At 37.0% G+C, this 19091-nt stretch overlaps 1 protein-coding gene across 3 annotated transcripts in view; it reads left to right on the top strand.

Annotated features, from left to right (window-relative positions):
- The window catches only part of SYT1 (synaptotagmin 1), a 221844-nt gene that overhangs the window by 77467 nt on the left and 125286 nt on the right, over positions 1–19091 (top strand). For all 3 annotated transcript variants that reach the window (XM_018572826.1, XM_018572812.1, XM_018572819.1), the window contains one exon: positions 4886–5069. In XM_018572826.1, coding sequence (XP_018428328.1) covers positions 4901–5069 — 169 coding nt within the window. In that variant the 5' untranslated portion in view covers positions 4886–4900. The remainder of the gene's footprint in view (positions 1–4885; positions 5070–19091) is intronic.

Raw genomic sequence — 19091 nt, 5'->3', positions numbered from 1 at the left:
ACTGACTGTTTAATGAGTCTTTCTTGCTGACAATGTGTAGCTGTTTCCCTAGCTTGACCTCCAAGTGAATGTGTGATCACAATCCTATAGCTTAAACTTTCCAGAATAGAGAATTTTTACAAGTTAGGCCATATAAATGAGACATGAATGAATTTGAACTAATTGGAAATGCTGTCTTTTTATCCTCCTTACCAGGTTACTCATTACTCCTAATGGTATTCTTATACTAAATGTCTGTAAATATCAGTATGCCTATTAAACATAATGCTTTTTATCAGTTCACATTATTTAGTTCCCATCCTCAGCCAATGACCCAGACTGAATATTTTGGAATAAAATGTCTTTATCTTCTTTTGTTCCATTGATAGGTTCATTAAGTGTGTACAGGATGATACTTGCAAAACACAATTAAACAGAATGAAAAATGGTCTTGTTGCAAAAAATCTTTTCTTTACTAATTGGTTCCTTTGCTTTTTGTCATGTCTTGGATAAGGCTGACTTTAGTGTGACAAGTTCATTTAACTTCAGTCCTCAGAACACATACCTGTTAGAAGTCTGAGAATATATCTTTCCCGAGCTGCCATTTATTTCTTCAAAAGATAAATGAATGGCAAATCTTGACTAGCTGATGAAAGAAAATAGTTTATTGTCTTACTAAAGCCCAAGACGCGTTCAAAGCGATTTTATAATATAGATTTTTATAGTTGTTTTAGTTCTAGCTGTAACAAATTTAGGCAAGTAACATAGGTTGAACATTTTCCTTTTTAAAAAGGAATACTTAAAGGGGAAGAACTTGACAAGATACACTAAAACAGATGTACACAGGTCCATATCTAAATCTAAATGAAACTAGAATTCAACAAACTCAACTTAACCTGGCAAAAGACAGAACATACAGTATTAGTCACACATTAGAAAATGATTTGCTAGTGATCATGTATTTCTGTGATAAACACATGGACATGCATGTTCATATCCCATGACCATGTTTTGCATGTTTGCACACAACAGATTATGCAGACACTACTCTTAAAGAAAACATCTAATGTGGGGAAAGCTGTGAGCTATCTCTGAAAGCGCATATTCATCTTAGTAGTAGCTTGCGGTACATATCATCTAACATTTATGCATGCATAAATTTAGTCCAAAATACATACAGGGGATCATTGTAGTCAGCAATTAAAGCTGAACTCCAAGCAAACATCTACATTCACCAGATGAGATACATATATGAGAGCTGCATGGCTACAACTAAGGTCCAGTTTTGGGGGCTGAAACATGTAAGCATTTGTGTGTTTGCTGCTTTTATGCCTTTTTGCATATAAAGTATTGGATGGACCAATCCCCTTGTGAGTGCCGATTTTTTACCTATTGCAGCTGTGTTACCTGCTAAAGGATTTCTATTGCTGTCCATCTAGTTCTCAGATTTACAAAGCTCTGCCACACAGCACAGCCCTTTCTAATAGGACAGAAGATCTGATTTTTCTGTGCTGCAGAAAATCTTGTTGGTCTCTTCCCCACTCCCACATTATGACTGAACAAAGTACAAAAAGGAGCAGAACACTGATGAACTCTTCTCTCTATCATTCTGCTCTCTCTCCCTATTAGCATGCTTCTTGCACCACTGCACAATTGATGTTTTAATAAACAGACCTGCATTAAATTACATGGATTATATTTCAATAAAATTAAATCCAGGTAATCTGATACACTGAACTGTGATATGCACAAGGGAGCAATGCCAAGCTTGGATGGTACACCAGTGTTACAATATAATGCAGCGATGTGCATGGTAAAGATTAGTATATGGAATTCCGACCCCCATCTTGCACACAAGCATGCCATCTTGCAATATCTTAGCTTCTGATGGCATATGTTTGTGCCTATGAAAACATGGTGGTGAAAGTTCAAAGGCAGATGTATTTTAGTTGCTTTTTTAGTGATAATTATCAGTAATTGATTTACTATCCTTATGCTCAGATATACACATTGCTTTATACAAATGCATGCTTTCTACATAAACTATTTAAAACATGAAGTGAGAAAGTATTCTAACTAATGTTATTCGCACATAAGTTGTGAATCTCTTTATAGAGTGCATCTGTTTAGTTCTCATCTTTCATTTTTTTAAGCTTAATTTAAGTATTTCCACGTTGATATTTGTGAATCTGAGGTATGAGACATTCTACAGCTGTTGTTTGCGTATTTGTGGTTGACAGTACAGTAGTGCCATTTATTCATTTCCTAATTGAATTTGCGAGGCTTTCTGTAAATGCTCATTCTCAGGATGTGAAAATTAATGTTTATGATATAATATTTCATAAATATTTCTGATAATATCTCCGGTCAAATAACAAGGCATAAAAACAAATCATGTGGAAACTTATTTCATATCTTCAGTTATTTTAAAATTACAAGTGTGTCTACAGAGATACAATACATGAAAATTAGTTTGAAATGCAGTGTTAGCCTTACCCATACTTGTCTTTATAATTTTTCTACATTTCTGTCTCTTAGGCTCTGTTCAGAGTAGTGACCTGCATTTTACAGATCAATGCAGGTCACCGCTGTGGCACATTGAAAACAATTGTTTTCTATGTGCCCTGTTCACACCACAATGCCAGTGTGATGGGTGGTGCACTGTTGAAAAACACAGCTTGTGGCATTTTTTTGCAGCACACAGGATGCCACCACTGATTGCTTCACAGCAACACAGCAGCACAGCATTGTTGTGCAAGGATTGATAAAGTTAAAAGAAATGTAAACAGCTCCATTGGGAGCTAGTGCCACAATGCACTAGCCCATCCACTAAAACCCAGCACTTTAGTGAATGGGCTAGTGAAAATGGGCCCTTCAGCTATACTGAATCATAACACTGGCAGGAATGTTTGCCTTAGTTTAGTGTGCAGGACAATATATTGAAAATTAACAGGATATTTGCTCCTAATAAAGGAATCTTTATTTAATACCAGCCCATAAAAACACAGTGTCCTATGGAATCTAAAGCAGTCTAGTCTTTTGGCAATCTAAAGTCTTAATAGTGTGAAATGTCTAGCATTCAATATAGTTGCTAGATATTTCACACTATTAAGTCTTTAGATTGCTAAAGGACTGGCAAAGAACTGTCAGATTGTAGTCTGGGCTGGTATTATATAAAGATTCCTTTATTATAAACAAAGTTTTGGGGAGCTAAACCTTACTTTGGATAGTCTTGGTTTTGTACTGATGTGGGAACATTGGTCAATCCAAAGAGACTAAGATGGCACCTTCCTTGGCTGTTAATGAACACTGCTCCACATGATCACGATCAAAATGCAAACACATATCCTTCAATAATGCTTCTCAAATACAAGTCAAAAGCAAAACATAAATGTGTGATAAGTAACCCCTACCACTATGCTCAGTTGGGGGTTTGGGCGTGTAGTGTGATTGCTTGGTTTATTGTTTGTTGGCTGTTGAAAAATCGTATTAACAGTAACCAAAACATGATTTTGTGTTGATAAAAGGTGTAAATAAGCACATGCTACAAACAAAAAAACACCTTATTTAAAGAGAACCAGTTTCCCAGTGCTCAGGAATGATCTTCAACATATAGATACAACTTAAATAGTCTCAAAAGACAAACAACAACATTTTATGTAAATATATTACTCAAAGCATTTGAGCAATAAGTGTAAAAGACTAGCAATAAAAACTATACGGCTTAAATCTAGTGTCAAAAGCTACAGATGGTAAGAAAAGTACATGCAAAACATCTAAAATTGGAAGCATACATCCATAATTTCATATACATATATATATGTAATTTAAATCAGGTTAAAAAAAAGAATTACATATAAATACCTAAGTTGTACCACTTGCAGGGGGGAAGCTCTATTCAAGAGCACTATCTTTTTGAAGGTTCTGTTAAATATACAGTATATCCAAAGAACAGAAATCATCATACTCTTTAATGGCTTAGAGGAGGGGCACTTCCCTCACACGATCCTGATAGAAACTATTATTTATGCACAGGCTGCCAGAAAGCATGCGGGTAGCAATGTTTCCATGTTAGAAACCCCAGGATGTTACACCCCATAATGCAGGCTTAGTTTTAAAAAAATATGAGAAACATCAGTTTATATATTTGAAGAATTCTACAAAATGAAATACAAATCAAAACCTATTGTAGTTTCCTAGTTAATGGGTTAGTATTTTGCACTCTTCTCTGCAGTAATAGTGTGCATACTGTCTAAGTAATTATAAATTATGAGATGTGCAAGGATTATCAATTGAGAGAAAGGGAAGGCCAGTGACATATGGAACTGGTATGTTCACCATACTTTAAGCTAATAATGGGATCTCAATATCCACCTTTGTGTCAGTATATAATCTAGTTATGTATTTGGAATTTATCATGAGCATTTTTCTAAACAATATTATCTGTCTATGCATTTTTACATTAATCCATCCATTCAGTTTATGCACTTAAATGCATCACTTTTTTTTTTACTTGTACTTCATTCTGATGTGATGTAGTGTGATGAAAGAGCAGATTTATGAATTACATAGATTGACTGCAGTCTTAAAAAGTACAATGTTTTCAAAACTACTTTATGTAGATATGCTAATGCACTATAATATTTCAGAAATTATAAATTAAACAAGCTTGTGTTTTAGCAAGATTGACTGTATACCCAGATAACCGTATCAGATATAGTACGGAATATTCTTTTGTTAAATATTACATGAACCAGCACCAATGAATGCACAAGTGAAGTCATATTTATTTAGTGAGCAGGTGCACTGCAGATGCAGCTTTTGATGACTTTCACTAGCTGTGAGATAGAATTCATCTTGGATCTTTTGAAATAATATTTCCCCTGTTATCTTTCATCTGCAACAGTTCCTTAGGGCCAAAATGAAGTCAAGCGAGAGCCGTCATGAGGCGATGACAGCACCCCAAACAACAATTGTCGCACCTGCTTTACGGGAGAACACCACAGAGGCTGGGGCTCCAAGCGATGGGAAAGATAATCACTTTTCAAAGATCAAAGAGAAGTTCATGAACGAGCTGAATAAAATTCCATGTAAGTAGAAAAATATGTGCAACTTCTTTTTATTTCCAATGATAATATTATAGCACTATCAGAGTCATTTTTCTTTATTACAATAACATGTTCCGAAAAGCACTTTCAGGATAGTTAGGAATAGTTGGATTACCTTACACTCTCTTATGTTTAACAGCTTTGTGAGAATTGCCAGTTTAACTAATGTCTTATGAGGGTAAGCAGCTAATGAGTTCTGTTGATCTGCATTTTGAAGTAAGGAATGTGCCCTGCACAACTTTTAAGCCCTATTGTTTTCTATCAGACTTAAACTTTGAAAACTGAAATCAGAAGTAATGCTTGTTAACTCATAGCTTGCATAGAGAAATGTATATATTACAAATATTTTTTTTTCTCTGTGCACAGTTCATGAACAATCTTATGCATATGGCTACTTCCACTTCTTATCTCCATATTTAAAAACACATATATTGTTAAAGTAGTACCATAGACTGCACATTTTTTTACATTAATACATTTTCTGCTTTAAGGTAAAGATCACCCAGTACCTTTTTGTGTCCCTCGCCCCCTCTACACTTACCTTTGAACACCACCATCACTGACACCGGTCTGTGAATCTATCCTCTAGAAATGTGTGATTCATTTCGGAAAGATCCGTCATTCTGACAAATTTTCGGGAATTTGTAGAATTGGATGTATCTGAATTTCCGAATTACAGAAATGACGAATGCAAACGAATCCGAAATTCCACTTCCGAATTTTGTTAGCGGTAGTCAGTATGAATTTTCGTTTGTGGACAAATTTTCATTGCAGCAAAGTGACATTAGAGAAAAAAAATACTTTTTTTTACAGTCTGCAGAAGAAAAAGTGGGGTCCCCCTAACATTCCTACCAGACGCTTGATCCGAGCACAGGCCCGGTAGGGCAGGAAAGGGGATGGAGCCATTTAAAAAAAAAAAATGGCTCCATCAATGTAATCTAGCACGACGCCAAAATAAAAAAAGTCCCGCCGCATGAAAACTCGCTGCAAAATGGCATTTCCTTCCTGAATGTAAACAGATGGGCGGAGTGAGCCGTGACGTGGCTCACTCCGCACGGGGCTCGCTCTGCCCGTTTGACATTGTCGACAAATAGTATAACACATAGCATTCGGGAGCTCCCAAATGCTATTTGGGAGCTCCCAAAGTCCATTCTGGTCTGTGAGCAGAGGTGTCATATGAAAAGTATTACGACACCTCTGCTCACAGACCCGAATGGCATTATTAGTGAAATTATGTCCATTTTTAATGCCAAATGTCTCAATGATGTGCTTTAAGAGGCTTAAAGGTATAATAAGCTGTTATGTTCGGCCACTTACAGTATACTGACTTTAGTGTATACACCCTAATCTAGGGGTTTCATCATGCACTTTTGTTCATGATTCTATTTACTTAATCACGAAGAGCAGCAGGAATTCATCTAGACCTACAAAGATAGATTGTGCTTCTATGTGGATCTTCAAATGATTTGTTTAAGTACTAGAAAGACAAATGTTGTTTTGTACATGTGTGATGGTGAAAGTAATCTATCTTTGCTGAAGCTGAGAAATAGACCAGAAAAACTGAAGTCACTTTATCTAAAGTATCTTAGTGACAGTTCACCTGAGACACAGAGCATTTGAAAGTTTGTTTGCTTGATATTAAAGATGAAATTGACCAGTACTCAAAGAAAATATATTTTACAGATACAAAAAAATAAACAATTTTACAGAAAAACAATACAGTATAAAATCAAATAAAAACATTTTTTTTACTCTTTATGATATATTAAATGTAATCATTTCTACAAAATATTATTTTACTACGTAAAGGTAAGCATGCCTGGAGGAGACACACATACTGTCGGGTTTAAGGTGATCCATACATGCCTTAACAATCAGACAGTCAGTGGGCATTGGAAGCACTAAAATTACATATGAGAGCTTGACTGTGCTTACGGTGATTTTCCTCTATGTTGAGAGAGCTCTGTGATTGGACAGTAGGGATTAATCTGTTTAGGACTACAGCCAGACTTTGTTCAAGGCAGTAGGAAGAGTCACAGCTGGTCCTGTAGTAGGGTAATCCGGAAGAGCATGAGAAGATATTAGAGGTGCACCAAAATGAACATTTCAAAACCGAAATGAAAAAAAATGTCAGGCCGAAACCAAAACCGAAAAAGTTTTTTATTTTAACTTTTTCAATTTTTTATACTTTATTTTTTATAAACTTTTTCTTGTGTTTACTATAACCACAATCATGACTGAACAGGAGGTGATGTAGATCACTTCCTATTCATGTATAATTGAGGATATAATAAACATACTATGTCCTCTATTATTTACAAACACTCAGCAATCACTGATCGCTGAGTGTTTGTACCTCACTCTCCTTCCTGTGTCAGTGAGTGAGCGCAGCTCAGCCTGCTGTGACAGCGCTGGCTGTATCCGCCCACACACCGCTCTGCCGATCTGTCATAGGAGGCTGAGCAGTGTGGGAGGAGAGATGCCAGCCACTCACAGCGCTCTCCTCCCGCAGCGCTCGGCTGCCTGTGGCAGTTTCTCTCCTCCCAGTGGGACACAGAGCAGCGCCCAGCGGGGAGGAGAGAAAGAACGGATGCACCGCTATATCGGCAGGAATATGGCACTTTCGGCATTTTGACAAAAGTGGAATTTTCGGCCTATATATCGGTGCATCCCTAGAGGATATCCCTTTCTTGCACATGCCTGATCCTGATCTACTAAAGGAGTAGCACATGTTCAATTTAACAGATATGTAAAATTTGTCAAAATTTACTTTGCAAAGAATACCCAATCACATGCAAGGAAAATGTAAAAAATACGTTTTTTGCTAGCACATGATTCAAGTCAGCACAATTTCCCTTCATTCACTAAGCTAAGTGAAAATTCACTTTGCATAGAGAAATTTTACTAAGGAATTTTGGTAGGGCATGTCACTTCTATAGGAAAGCTGACAGTTCAGTTTAAAAGGTAAACCAAATCAGCTGGGAGTCTTCTTACATGTTGGTGTTGCCATGGACCATCTGTGGCAGCTAAGGGGTTAAATAGCAAACAGATAAATAGCACACACAATAACAGCACATGAAGCTTTAAGGCACTCCCAGCATGTTATTTAACCCTTTTGCTGGCAATGGCGTATGCCATCATAACTAAAAATGTATTGCCACAATTAGCAAAAAAAATAAAAATTCTTTGGTATACATCCCTCATAGCAGTGCCCAGCTCCCCATGTCTTTTTTCCAACAATAGCTTGCATATTAGCTTTGGAAATGACAACAAAAAAAATATTTGCTTCCCATAGACTTCAATTGGGTTTGGTACAGTTGCAAAGTTCTGTAGACTTCACTCTGTTTTTGCAAATCCAGGCCCATTCACTCATCCCTATTTCAATATGTCTGCCCAATGATTCCTATTATTTACCTACAAACCCCTTATCTCATTTGTCTGTGATTGACTATCAGTGCTAATGGCTACTGACAATATGTTGCTTCTGGTAGACAAACTGGTGTGCAAATTATTTTTTGAAGCAATAAACCCATATAGAGCCAGGAGTATCCCTCCAGGTGTAAAAATAGTTAGATGTTATTGTCTGTTTATAAAACTGAGAGGGAGAGTAAAGCTTATAGGTTTGTGCAAAAATGCAAAGCGTAACATTCACAAATCAGAACTCCATAGCAGCCAATCAAAATTAATATTTCTCTGACTGACTACAGTAAACTGAAATGCAATTAACTATGATTGGTTGCTCTGCTTTGAAAGTCAGTGTTTTCTTAAGTGATTTATTTATTCAATTCATTGAAGAAACTACATGTTAGACTCCAGGCATTTAAAACTCGGACTAGATCATTAGGTTCTATTTCACTATTTGAATGTTTTTTTTACTTATTTTTCTAAGATACGTTAAATATATTTACAATATTTAATTCATTAAATATATTTACATTATTGTATATTTTGTAAGATATATAAAATATGGTCTCAGTGTATGTACTTTGAGGATATAAAATGAAGCAAAAAATAGACCACATGTGTCTTTCAAAAACAGTCATGTAGGACTTAAATTGGGATGAATAATGCACTGTGACCAGTAATGACAGATGAATTAGAATATTAATTGATTTTCATCCCTGAGATGGAGCTTGGCAATCTGGCAGATGCCGTGTTTGCAGAATTGATAACAAGCATATTTTCCGTGTCACATAAAATTCCCCTTCGCCAGGAGAGGTGTTATTATAGCTCTATAGCCTGCATGTCATTAAAAAAGACATGTACACTGACCAACAAGGATAGCACACCACCAGCATTTTATTAACATAATGCCCCCCTGCTGAAACTTGTGAACAAAACAAACTTATTGTTAGATTTGCTTTAATTTAGTGTTTATTTCTTGCCGCCTACTTTAGATCATTAAAGATAACAAACTGTCAGTGTCTACTGTCTACTATTTCATTATCTCCCCTAACAATTAATTAGGCAAAGATAAACTCTGTAGTGTTAAATAAAAGCAAAATTAATTGCAAGCTGATGTAGGATTATAAATTGTACTGTACTATAGATGTTGCTAAAGCACGATACTGCTGCACCAGTATATATCCAATTTAAGTACTTCTTGCTGCTAGCAATGATTGTTGAATAGTTTATATGGCATGTTCCAGAAAAAGGTGAGACAATTCACTGAAAAAAGGTAAAGATCTGTTATGTTCATGCCATTTTGCCAACTCAGTTTATATGTATTTGCAATGCATGCAGACCAAACATTTTTAAACACAGTCTGCCTATTCCTACTCAATATTCTTGAAAATGTGGTAAGATAACAGGTCCCCTGTGAATGCATACCTACAGCATCTAGGACTGAGAGGGCTTTTCCTTTTGGCATATGAATCTCTCTGTTGTGTTTGGTAGTAGGAAGCCCTGGGTGGTAGCCCAGGGCTCGGTTTAAGACATGAAGAGCAAATAAGCAGTTTGATGGATTTGCAGAAGCTCATGGGCTTTTCTCTTTCAGTAAGACATAAGGAAGAAGCCTTATGTGGTAAGCTCCTGTGCCTGTACAAGTGTTTGGCTAGACTTTGTGGGCACAGCAAGTAGAAGAGGATGTGGTTTAAGCTAAGTTGTTTAAAGCAAAAATCGCAGTGCCAAAACATTCCTCAGGTTCACCCCTATGTATGAGAGTAGGCCCATCTGCTTAACTCTATTAGCACCAAGTGCAGGAATTGTAGATATGATGTTCAAGTGAAAATTGACTTATTCAATATAAATTATTCACATCAGAATATGGCCTATGACCTGGAGTGTTTGTTCACCAGTGATTGGCAGGAAAAGACTGCCAATACATGTAGTGTTAGTTTGCATCTGTTACCTTGGATAATTATGGCTACCATGTGAGACTTCTCAAACATACATTTTGCATCATGATAGATTTGCTTTAAAAACCTGCTGTTTAATCCTGGTGTGATTAAAACATAAGAAGAGTTGACAGTGAAAAGGACTGCCTTTTCAGCTAAAACTCATATAATCTGAGGCGTTACAGTATATTTGGTAAATGATAGGTTAACATTTTTTGCAGAACAAATTTAATTTGTTACTCATTTTAATGAAATCACAAAATCTGACATGTTGAAATTGCGACACTAAATTTTCTAATGTATTGTTCGCATTATGAAATAACTATGTACTTTTTCTGATTACACACTTTCCTCGACAGCTTTGAATTGCCAGTCATGCTTCATCTGACACTGTTAATTTAAAATTTTAATTTAAGTCCTTTAGTCATTATAAAAGTCACTGCATTAACTTCATACATAAACCACAAATGCAATGAATGCAGTTAGAGTATAAATCAAGTGGCATATAATTATGCATAGCCACAAAACATAAATGCTTTCTTTTTTATTTATTTTTTTATTTTTCAATCATGATCAAGTAAAGAAGATATTTGAACATTTTATTTTTTATTTTTCTTACTACTACATTTTTTCAAGAAATGCTAGTAATGGAAATTGCAGCAAGTTTAAAAACGTTAAAGCCAACCTCTTTATACACAATCAAAATAAGGCAGCTTTTTTCCTGCTAAAAGACCTGTATCTCTGTACATCCAGTCCTAAGTTTCACACAGGCCAATGAAGCAGCACAGACAGGTTTTCCTGTTGCAATTAAGCAATAAACTTAAACACCACCCAGCCTGTGATTGGACAGTGAAGGAGCAGCTGCTACTCACTGTTTTCTTTTTGGCTGGTCTGTTCTCCAGTCAACATGTTCCTTTTAAGCACGTGTGCATGCAGCACACCTGATTGGCTCTTAGTGTTGCCGATTCTTCTCCAAGTCTGGGTACTACTGTACTGGGGCAGATACCAAGTTAGTAAGGTATTTAGACTAGATGCATTAAACTATATGTAATACATTTTAATAAATTCATATATGGCATTTTTTAAGTCCTGCTGTAGAACATATATAATCCCACTATGCAACCTAACCTACTTTAACCCTTTCTTGGAGATTGTACTATTGTATGACTGTACTATAGTGCAGGGCAGACTATTCATGAAGGAAGTGCTGCTTAGTGGCTGCTCAGACAGAGACAAACAATCAGTACCATCTTCTTGCATATCACAACGTGTGCTGCAGTTGAGGGCCACAGGTAAATCTGGGGCCACATGAATAAGTTCTGATGAGCCACTGACCATTAAGCCAAGCCTGAGTAGGGCTAACAGCTAACTCACTGATTATTCTATCTGTTCATCCATTCCTGTAGCAAACATTGGCCATATGAAAAAAATGATTCCTAGGTGTAAATTAGCATCCAGGGATATCCTGTTTATTCAAAATAGCATCACTCTTTGTGGTTAGCACAGCATTTCATGCTTGTGCTTTTCTTCCGCAGGTAATTGCAGGTATCTATTGGTTACACTGATATTTTATAAACGTTACAGCCACTAATGCACTATATCACCTTTGCACTATCCACTTTTACTATTAAATGTTATCAGAGGTTTCCACATTTACCAGCCAATTACACAGCTACAGCAAACGGTGGCCTATAGATAGAGGTACCCAGGAACTTATCCACAAATAGAAACTTCTTTCACCCCTCCAAGGGCTACTGACATGCATCCCTTTAATTCATATTTCTCATGATGGCAAAATATTGGTAAGTGCAACCTACAGTCAGGAAACAGTGTTGTATCATTTCTTTTTGGGCAACAATGGCTTTGCACATTCAGCATCCAGTATACTGTATATACAGCATTGTGACACATTAATAAAACACAACAACACAATAATAAAAATATATAATACAGGGCCCCCACAGTGAAGCTTAGCTTCTTTAACATACTGTAGATAAATAAGCACCTTTGGCATAAACAGCAATTTTGACATTCTAACACACTGGCAGTATAGATATTAATTGTTAGAACATTCAGATATATACTGAAACACTAACAGAATTTATATTTTATATATGTGTATGTACCTATTATATCTTAGTACTGGTAATAATATGTATGCACATTTAACAACATAAGTTTAGACAGCTACCTGTTATCATGTATTTGTTGGTACCTTATGTATACATGGCTATAAATTGTAAAGTAAGTTTTAGTGGGCGTGTATTAGGGCATTAAAGAACAAAGAGAGCAAGATTTCACACCCCAAGTTAATTGACTAAAAGAAGCTACATTGGGTAAATTCCACCTTAGGGTATGCAAATACCGAAAGGGGAGGGGCTTTTAAAAAATACTATAAACTCTCTAATTGTATAAAAATATAAAATTGATTTATTACATAATTGGAAATAAACAAAATAAATATAAACATAATTGGTCTAATTCACATGCAATATAAGTGTCACATCAAGTCAACAGTAGTTATTAAGGTAGGATATTGTAGATAACTCATTCAGATAAAACCCGACATGTTTCGCCCTACTGGGCTTCTTCAGGGGAAATTATATATCCTGAATGAGAGAGAACCCATGTGAAGCAAATTAGAGACTGCATTCTCATATAAAACGAAAACATATATATAAATTATTATATCATAGATATTAGCGAGCTTACATGGAAGAGTCCAGAAGGACCGTCAGTCGACACCGATGCATGAAGATGGAGGGGGCCGGGTGTTTCAAGTATGTTTTCCCTCTATTCAAATAGAAGTAGTCACGCATGGGAATCGTGTCAAGAGAGCAAAGCGGCAACAACAATCGAGGGCAACAGTAAAGGGGGAGGGGGGTTTGTATCAACCAGATACAAATTAGGAATTTATAAATAATGATTCAATAATTTGATAAGTGGAATAAATTCTATGTGGTGATAAAAGTATCATATTTATTTTATTTAGATAATATTAGTAGTGATGAATAGTGACAATTAGATGTATGAAGACTAATGAAACATAGTGATTAATATATGTGAGATTGTGTATATGTCTAGATAATAAACAAATGGGTAAAAGGATATAAATTAAATATTTGTAAATAATTACTTCAAATATCAAAACTCATAAATATGTGTGCTTAGCGATGAAAGAGATATAAATAATTAAATAAATAAAAAAGTATGCAAAGTCAAAAAAAAGGTTGCATAAGAGAAACTAAAGATGGCAGTCAAAAGGTGCAAGTGCAAAAGTGCCCAGATACCAAAAATTGATAAGTGCATGTTTCCAATGAACAGTGAATCCAATGTGATACCTCATGTGGCCAGCTTCTGGTGTGTTCCTCACGAGTGCCGCATAAGAAATGCCCGCATTTGCGGTCATTTGTATGCTATCCATGAACGCCGCACGCCGTAGGCCCGCCCAAAAAGGGGCGGAGCCACGGCTCGTAGCGCGGTGCGTGGTTGGGAGGGCCCCGAGGCGCTTGCACATGACGATGCAAGCGCACATCTCCTGAGCTCCCGGGTCCAAAAAGGGGTCTGAAAGGCCTGACAAATGGGCCGTCCAATACGCACCCACGATTCCCATGAGCAAAAACATAAAAGAGCAAGAGGGAAGGGAACTAATAAAAAGCTGAGAAAACGATCATATCGAAAAATGGATCCTCCCAAGGCAGATAATTAGTGTTATCCACGGTTTATATAATAAAGTTAAAATTACATTAATCTAGATGCAGTCTCATAGTTTACACCAACATAGGTTCCTATTATACAGATATATTGTATATTTATGTATATATTTTTATATTGCATACATAGACCACAATCATTATTAGTGGGATTTAAGCAACTATGTCAAAGAATATATATATCACCAACCATATAAAAACATCAAATTTGAAAGAGCAGATTCATATACAATACAAAAACATGGTTTCAATTTTAAATAGATGGTATAAATATGAATAGTAAAAAACAAAAAATAGCATGGAATATACATACATGATTTCATATTCAAAAACAGTACAATACAGATATATATTATATAAACATGAGTCCAACTCTACCCAATTTATGGAGTGTAGAGAGCATAAAAATGCACATACATGATTTACATGATTTACAGTAACTTCAAACCTATACAATGTTTAAGAAACATGTATATATATCCAAGTATTACATTTATAAGGAGATCATTCAAATTTATAGAGTAAATTGAAACCCAATGACCCTATAATGGGCAGATCAATACACGCCAACAAGCAAGAAATGGGGGTGTTATCCCCACTGGAGTAAATTGTAAAGTAAGTTTTAGTGGTCGTGTATTAGGGCATTAAAGAACAAAGAGAGCAAGATTTCACACCCCAAGTTAATTGACTAAAAGAAGCTACATTGGGTAAATTCCACCTTAGGGTATGCAAATACCAAAAGGGGAGGGGCTTTTAAAAATACTATAAACTCTTGTATAAAAATATAAAATTGATTTATTACATAATTGGAAATAAACAAAATAAATATAAACATAATTGGTCTAATTCACATGCAATATAAGTGTCACATCAAGTCAGCAGTAGTTATTAAGGTAGGATATTGTAGATAACTCATTCAGATAAAACCCGACATGTTTCGCCTTACTGGGCTTCTTCAGGGGAAATTATATATCATGGAAGAGTCCAAAAGGACCGTCAGTCGACACCGATGCATGAAGATGGAGGGGGCCAATAGTAAACTAGCATTGTACCCACCCTCTGCTGATGGACCTGATGGGGAACTGCAGCAGAGGGCTAGTTTACTATTGGCTATTGCAAATTGAAATAGCCAATAGTAATGTCCCAATGCTTTTCAATTGGAAAATGTCTTCTTTTTTTTTCTATTCTGACATAGATCGTTTCAGAATAAAGAAAAAAATGGACACAGCAGTGTTTCTCTCCTTGGTGGCCGGGAGCAGGAGACTCCCGGGGCGCCAGGGAGAGTTAGGGACGCTGATATCACTGCAAGTGGCCGGAGCCAGCCGTAAGATCCTTTTTGTTATCTGCCTCTGTCAAGCTTATAAGGATTTGTAAAAATACAATGTCACCCATTTTTAAAATAAATAAAAACCCCAAGGCCCTGCAGGATACTCAAATGTATTTGTATGAGATTTGACAGACCCCATTTTACATTTTGCACAAGGGCCTAGAAGCTTTCACATAAAGAAAAACATTGTAGATCCTAAGATCAGCTTATAACCAGCTTATAACCAGCACAGGAAAGGTGCACAAGGGTAGGGCTGTACATTGAACAATGCAAAAATTCCCCAGTACTTAACCAAGTTAGTCAGCTTAAAAACATCTAATTAAAATGTTTTCAGTGTTACTTGAAAAAAGTAACATGTCCCATTGGAGATATATCTCTTCATTGCTTGTCTCAGTGACAAATTGTAACCAAGACAGGATGTGAGATAAAATATCCTCAACAAGGACAGACACAATAAAAATTAGCTCACCATACATGTAACTAGAAATGAGCTGAACACAAATGGGTTTGGCTCAAGGCTAGTTCGCTGAACTGCACTGATGTTCTGAGCCGTAATCTGAACTTGGATGAAGCCAATAGGATCAGAATCTTTAAAATCATTTTCAGTGCCAGTTTGTAACCTTTTAGTAAAAAAATGCCATTGTTAGCTGGGTATTGTCCTGGGGGACATATACCAATGCAAAAATAAAAAAAATAGAGTAGAATAGAGTAGAGAGTAGGGTTGAGCTCGATGTTTGAGCCGAACGTGAGTTCGACTCAAACATCGGCAGTTCGTGTGTTCAGCAAACACACAAACTGTCAGGATGTTCGGTGAGCTATTCGCCGCTGAGCACCCCGCACAAGGCGCTTTGCCCTGTGAGCCCTGATTGGCTAAAGCCTTACACCTGACCACAGGTCAGGTGCAAGACTTTGCACAATCAGGGCACAGAGAACAGTGAGCGCAATGATTAGGCAAAGTCATGTTGCCCAATCATGGCTCCCCCTGTTACAACTGTAAACAGTTGGGCAGAGCTAGCTGTCACTGCTAACCCTGCCCAAATGTTTATATGTTACCGGCATCTGTCAAAATGCCATTATGCGGCGGGTGTTTGCGCAGAGGACGGGACAGCGGTCGTCGTTTAAAAAAAAATATTTCTATTTATTTTGTATTGTTTTATTTTTTATTTCGTCAAGTCGTCATCATTGTTAACAACGCTGGACATCGTGATTGACCCTGAATTACATTAGTGGGTCATTTTTTTTTTATGTCAAAAAAACATCTTTTGTTTTTTTTCAAAACAAAGGATTTTTTTCAAAAGTCTGGACTTTTTATTTACAATTTTATTAAACCCTTTAGTGAATGGGTAGGGGTACAAGTACCCCTTACTCATTCACAAGGGGGTGGGGTGGCATCTGGGTGTCCCTTTATTAAAGAGGTACCCCTATGTGAATAAGCCCCCTGCCAGAACCCCCACAACCAATGCCCCAGGGCTTGTAGGGAAGAGGCTCTTGTTCCCATTGGCACAGGAACATGGTGCTTTTCCAGGGACAACCCTGGAAAAATCCTTTATTTGAAAAAAAAGACATGTTTTTGACAATTCTTTCATTTGAAAAAAAATTGATCCACCGATGTAATCCAGGGTCAATCACGACGTCCAGCGTTGTCCACGATGATGATGACTCGACGAAATAAAAAATAAATAGACATTTTTTTTAATGACGACCGCCATCCCATCCGCTTGTGACGAACCCTTGCCGAAGAATGGCATTTTGACAGATGCCAGCAAGATACAGCAGTAACAGCTAGCTCCACCCAACTGTTTACAGTTGTACGGCATCTGACAGGTGAGCCATGACTTTGCCCAATCATGGCTCTTACATAGTACTGGGACCTGATTGGGCAAAGTCTTGCACCTGAATTGTGGTCAGGTGCAAGGCTTTAGCCAATCAGGGCTCACAAGGCCTGGGTGGCACTCGGCAGGCAAACAGCCCGCAGAACGCCCTGGCAGTTCTTGTGTTTATCAAACACAAGAACTGCTAATGTTCCAGTCCAACTCATGTTCGAATCGAACATCGAGCCCATCACTTGTGGAGAGCACTTCCTTTAATAATGCTTAAAATAATTAATTTATGCTTGGGGTATGTCCTAACCTTGCCTGTGAAGTGGTGCATCTGTACAATGTATGCAATCTTCTACAGATAACTAATATTTAGAATAAAAAAAGAATTGCTGGCAAATTACATTTCTCTGCTGACTTTTTTTGTATAACCAACGTCATGGGAACCCCACAATCAAACACACAGCATGTGTAGCTGGGCACTGCCCAGGGGACATGTCCAAATGCAAACTTTTTTTGTGGCATGGTGCATCTCATTTATTAAAGCTTAGGGCAACCTTAAAATGCAAATACCCTCAAATAGCATACTTTTGCGATGACCTAAACCTGCTTAAAGACATAGGGGTTCCTCCTGAAAACCCACACCAGGAGCTTATCCTTTATGAGTGTCTAGTATAGATTTTAAGGGAGCCCCCACCCCCCCCCCCTAAAAAAACTGATGGGGCCTTCTTAAAATCCATACTAGACCCTAATCCAAGCATTACTATTCACAACACAGCACTGAAATTTAAACAAACATAAATAACCTTTATGTTATAAAGGTCCCCTACGCTCATCCATTGACCTCCTGCTTTCCAGCTCCCTTGTCCACTCCTCCCATACTCGCCTCCAGGACTTCTCTAGAGTCTCTCCCATCCTCTGGAACTCCTTACCCCAACCTGTCCGTCTATCTCCCACCTTGACTGCCTTTAGGCGTTCCCTAAAGACTCATCTCTTCAGGGAAGCCTATCCCACCTCAACCTAACCACTGAACCTTCACATTCTCACATAATTCATTCCCACAGCTACCACAGCTACCTCATGTATCATTTCCCCCTCCTCTTTTAGATTGTAAGCCCTCAGGGGCAGGGCCCTCCTTACCATCTTGTCTTGAATTGTATTGTAACTGTAATGTCTTCCTTATATTGTAAAGCGCTGCACAAACTGTTGGCGCTATATAAATACTATGTAATAATAATAATAACCTTTAAAGTTAAGCTTACACCATAATCAAAATATTAAGTGATCCTTAATAAGTGTCTGGTATAGATTTTAAGGGGAGCCCCCAAAAACAGACGGGGACCTCATTAAAGTCCATACTAGACCCTTATCCAAGCATTCACAAAACAGCACTCAAATAAACAAACATAAATAAACTTTAAAGTTAAGCTTACACCATTATCAAAATTTTAAGTGAACCTTAACACTTCCCTTGCGATATTAAACTAGTGATAATGTCCAAATTACACTGTCTCTCTTCTCAAATAAATCAAATATCCAGTGTCCTTAGTGACTATATTTTCATGAATCAAATTACAGGTATTATGATGTTGTCCACCAGGTACACCTTATTGAAGTGAACTCACCAAATATCCTATGACTTTGTAAAAACATACAGTATATAGGTCTATTAATGCTTTCCAAATGATGCAGGCGAATGGAGCTCCCCTCAGATGGAAAGGCTCAGCAGTGTTTTCAACCATCCTTCATAAGTAAGACAGTAAAGGAATCCCTAATGTAGAACTGTTTTTTTAATAAAAACAATTAAAAGC

The sequence above is a fragment of the Nanorana parkeri genome, unplaced genomic scaffold (genome assembly GCF_000935625.1).
Source record: "Nanorana parkeri isolate BGI_ZX_2015 unplaced genomic scaffold, ASM93562v1 scaffold45, whole genome shotgun sequence".
NCBI classification, from domain to species: domain Eukaryota; kingdom Metazoa; phylum Chordata; class Amphibia; order Anura; family Dicroglossidae; genus Nanorana; species Nanorana parkeri.
Note: the sequence above shows the minus strand (reverse complement) of the source record. Positions and strands in the feature narration are given on the sequence as shown.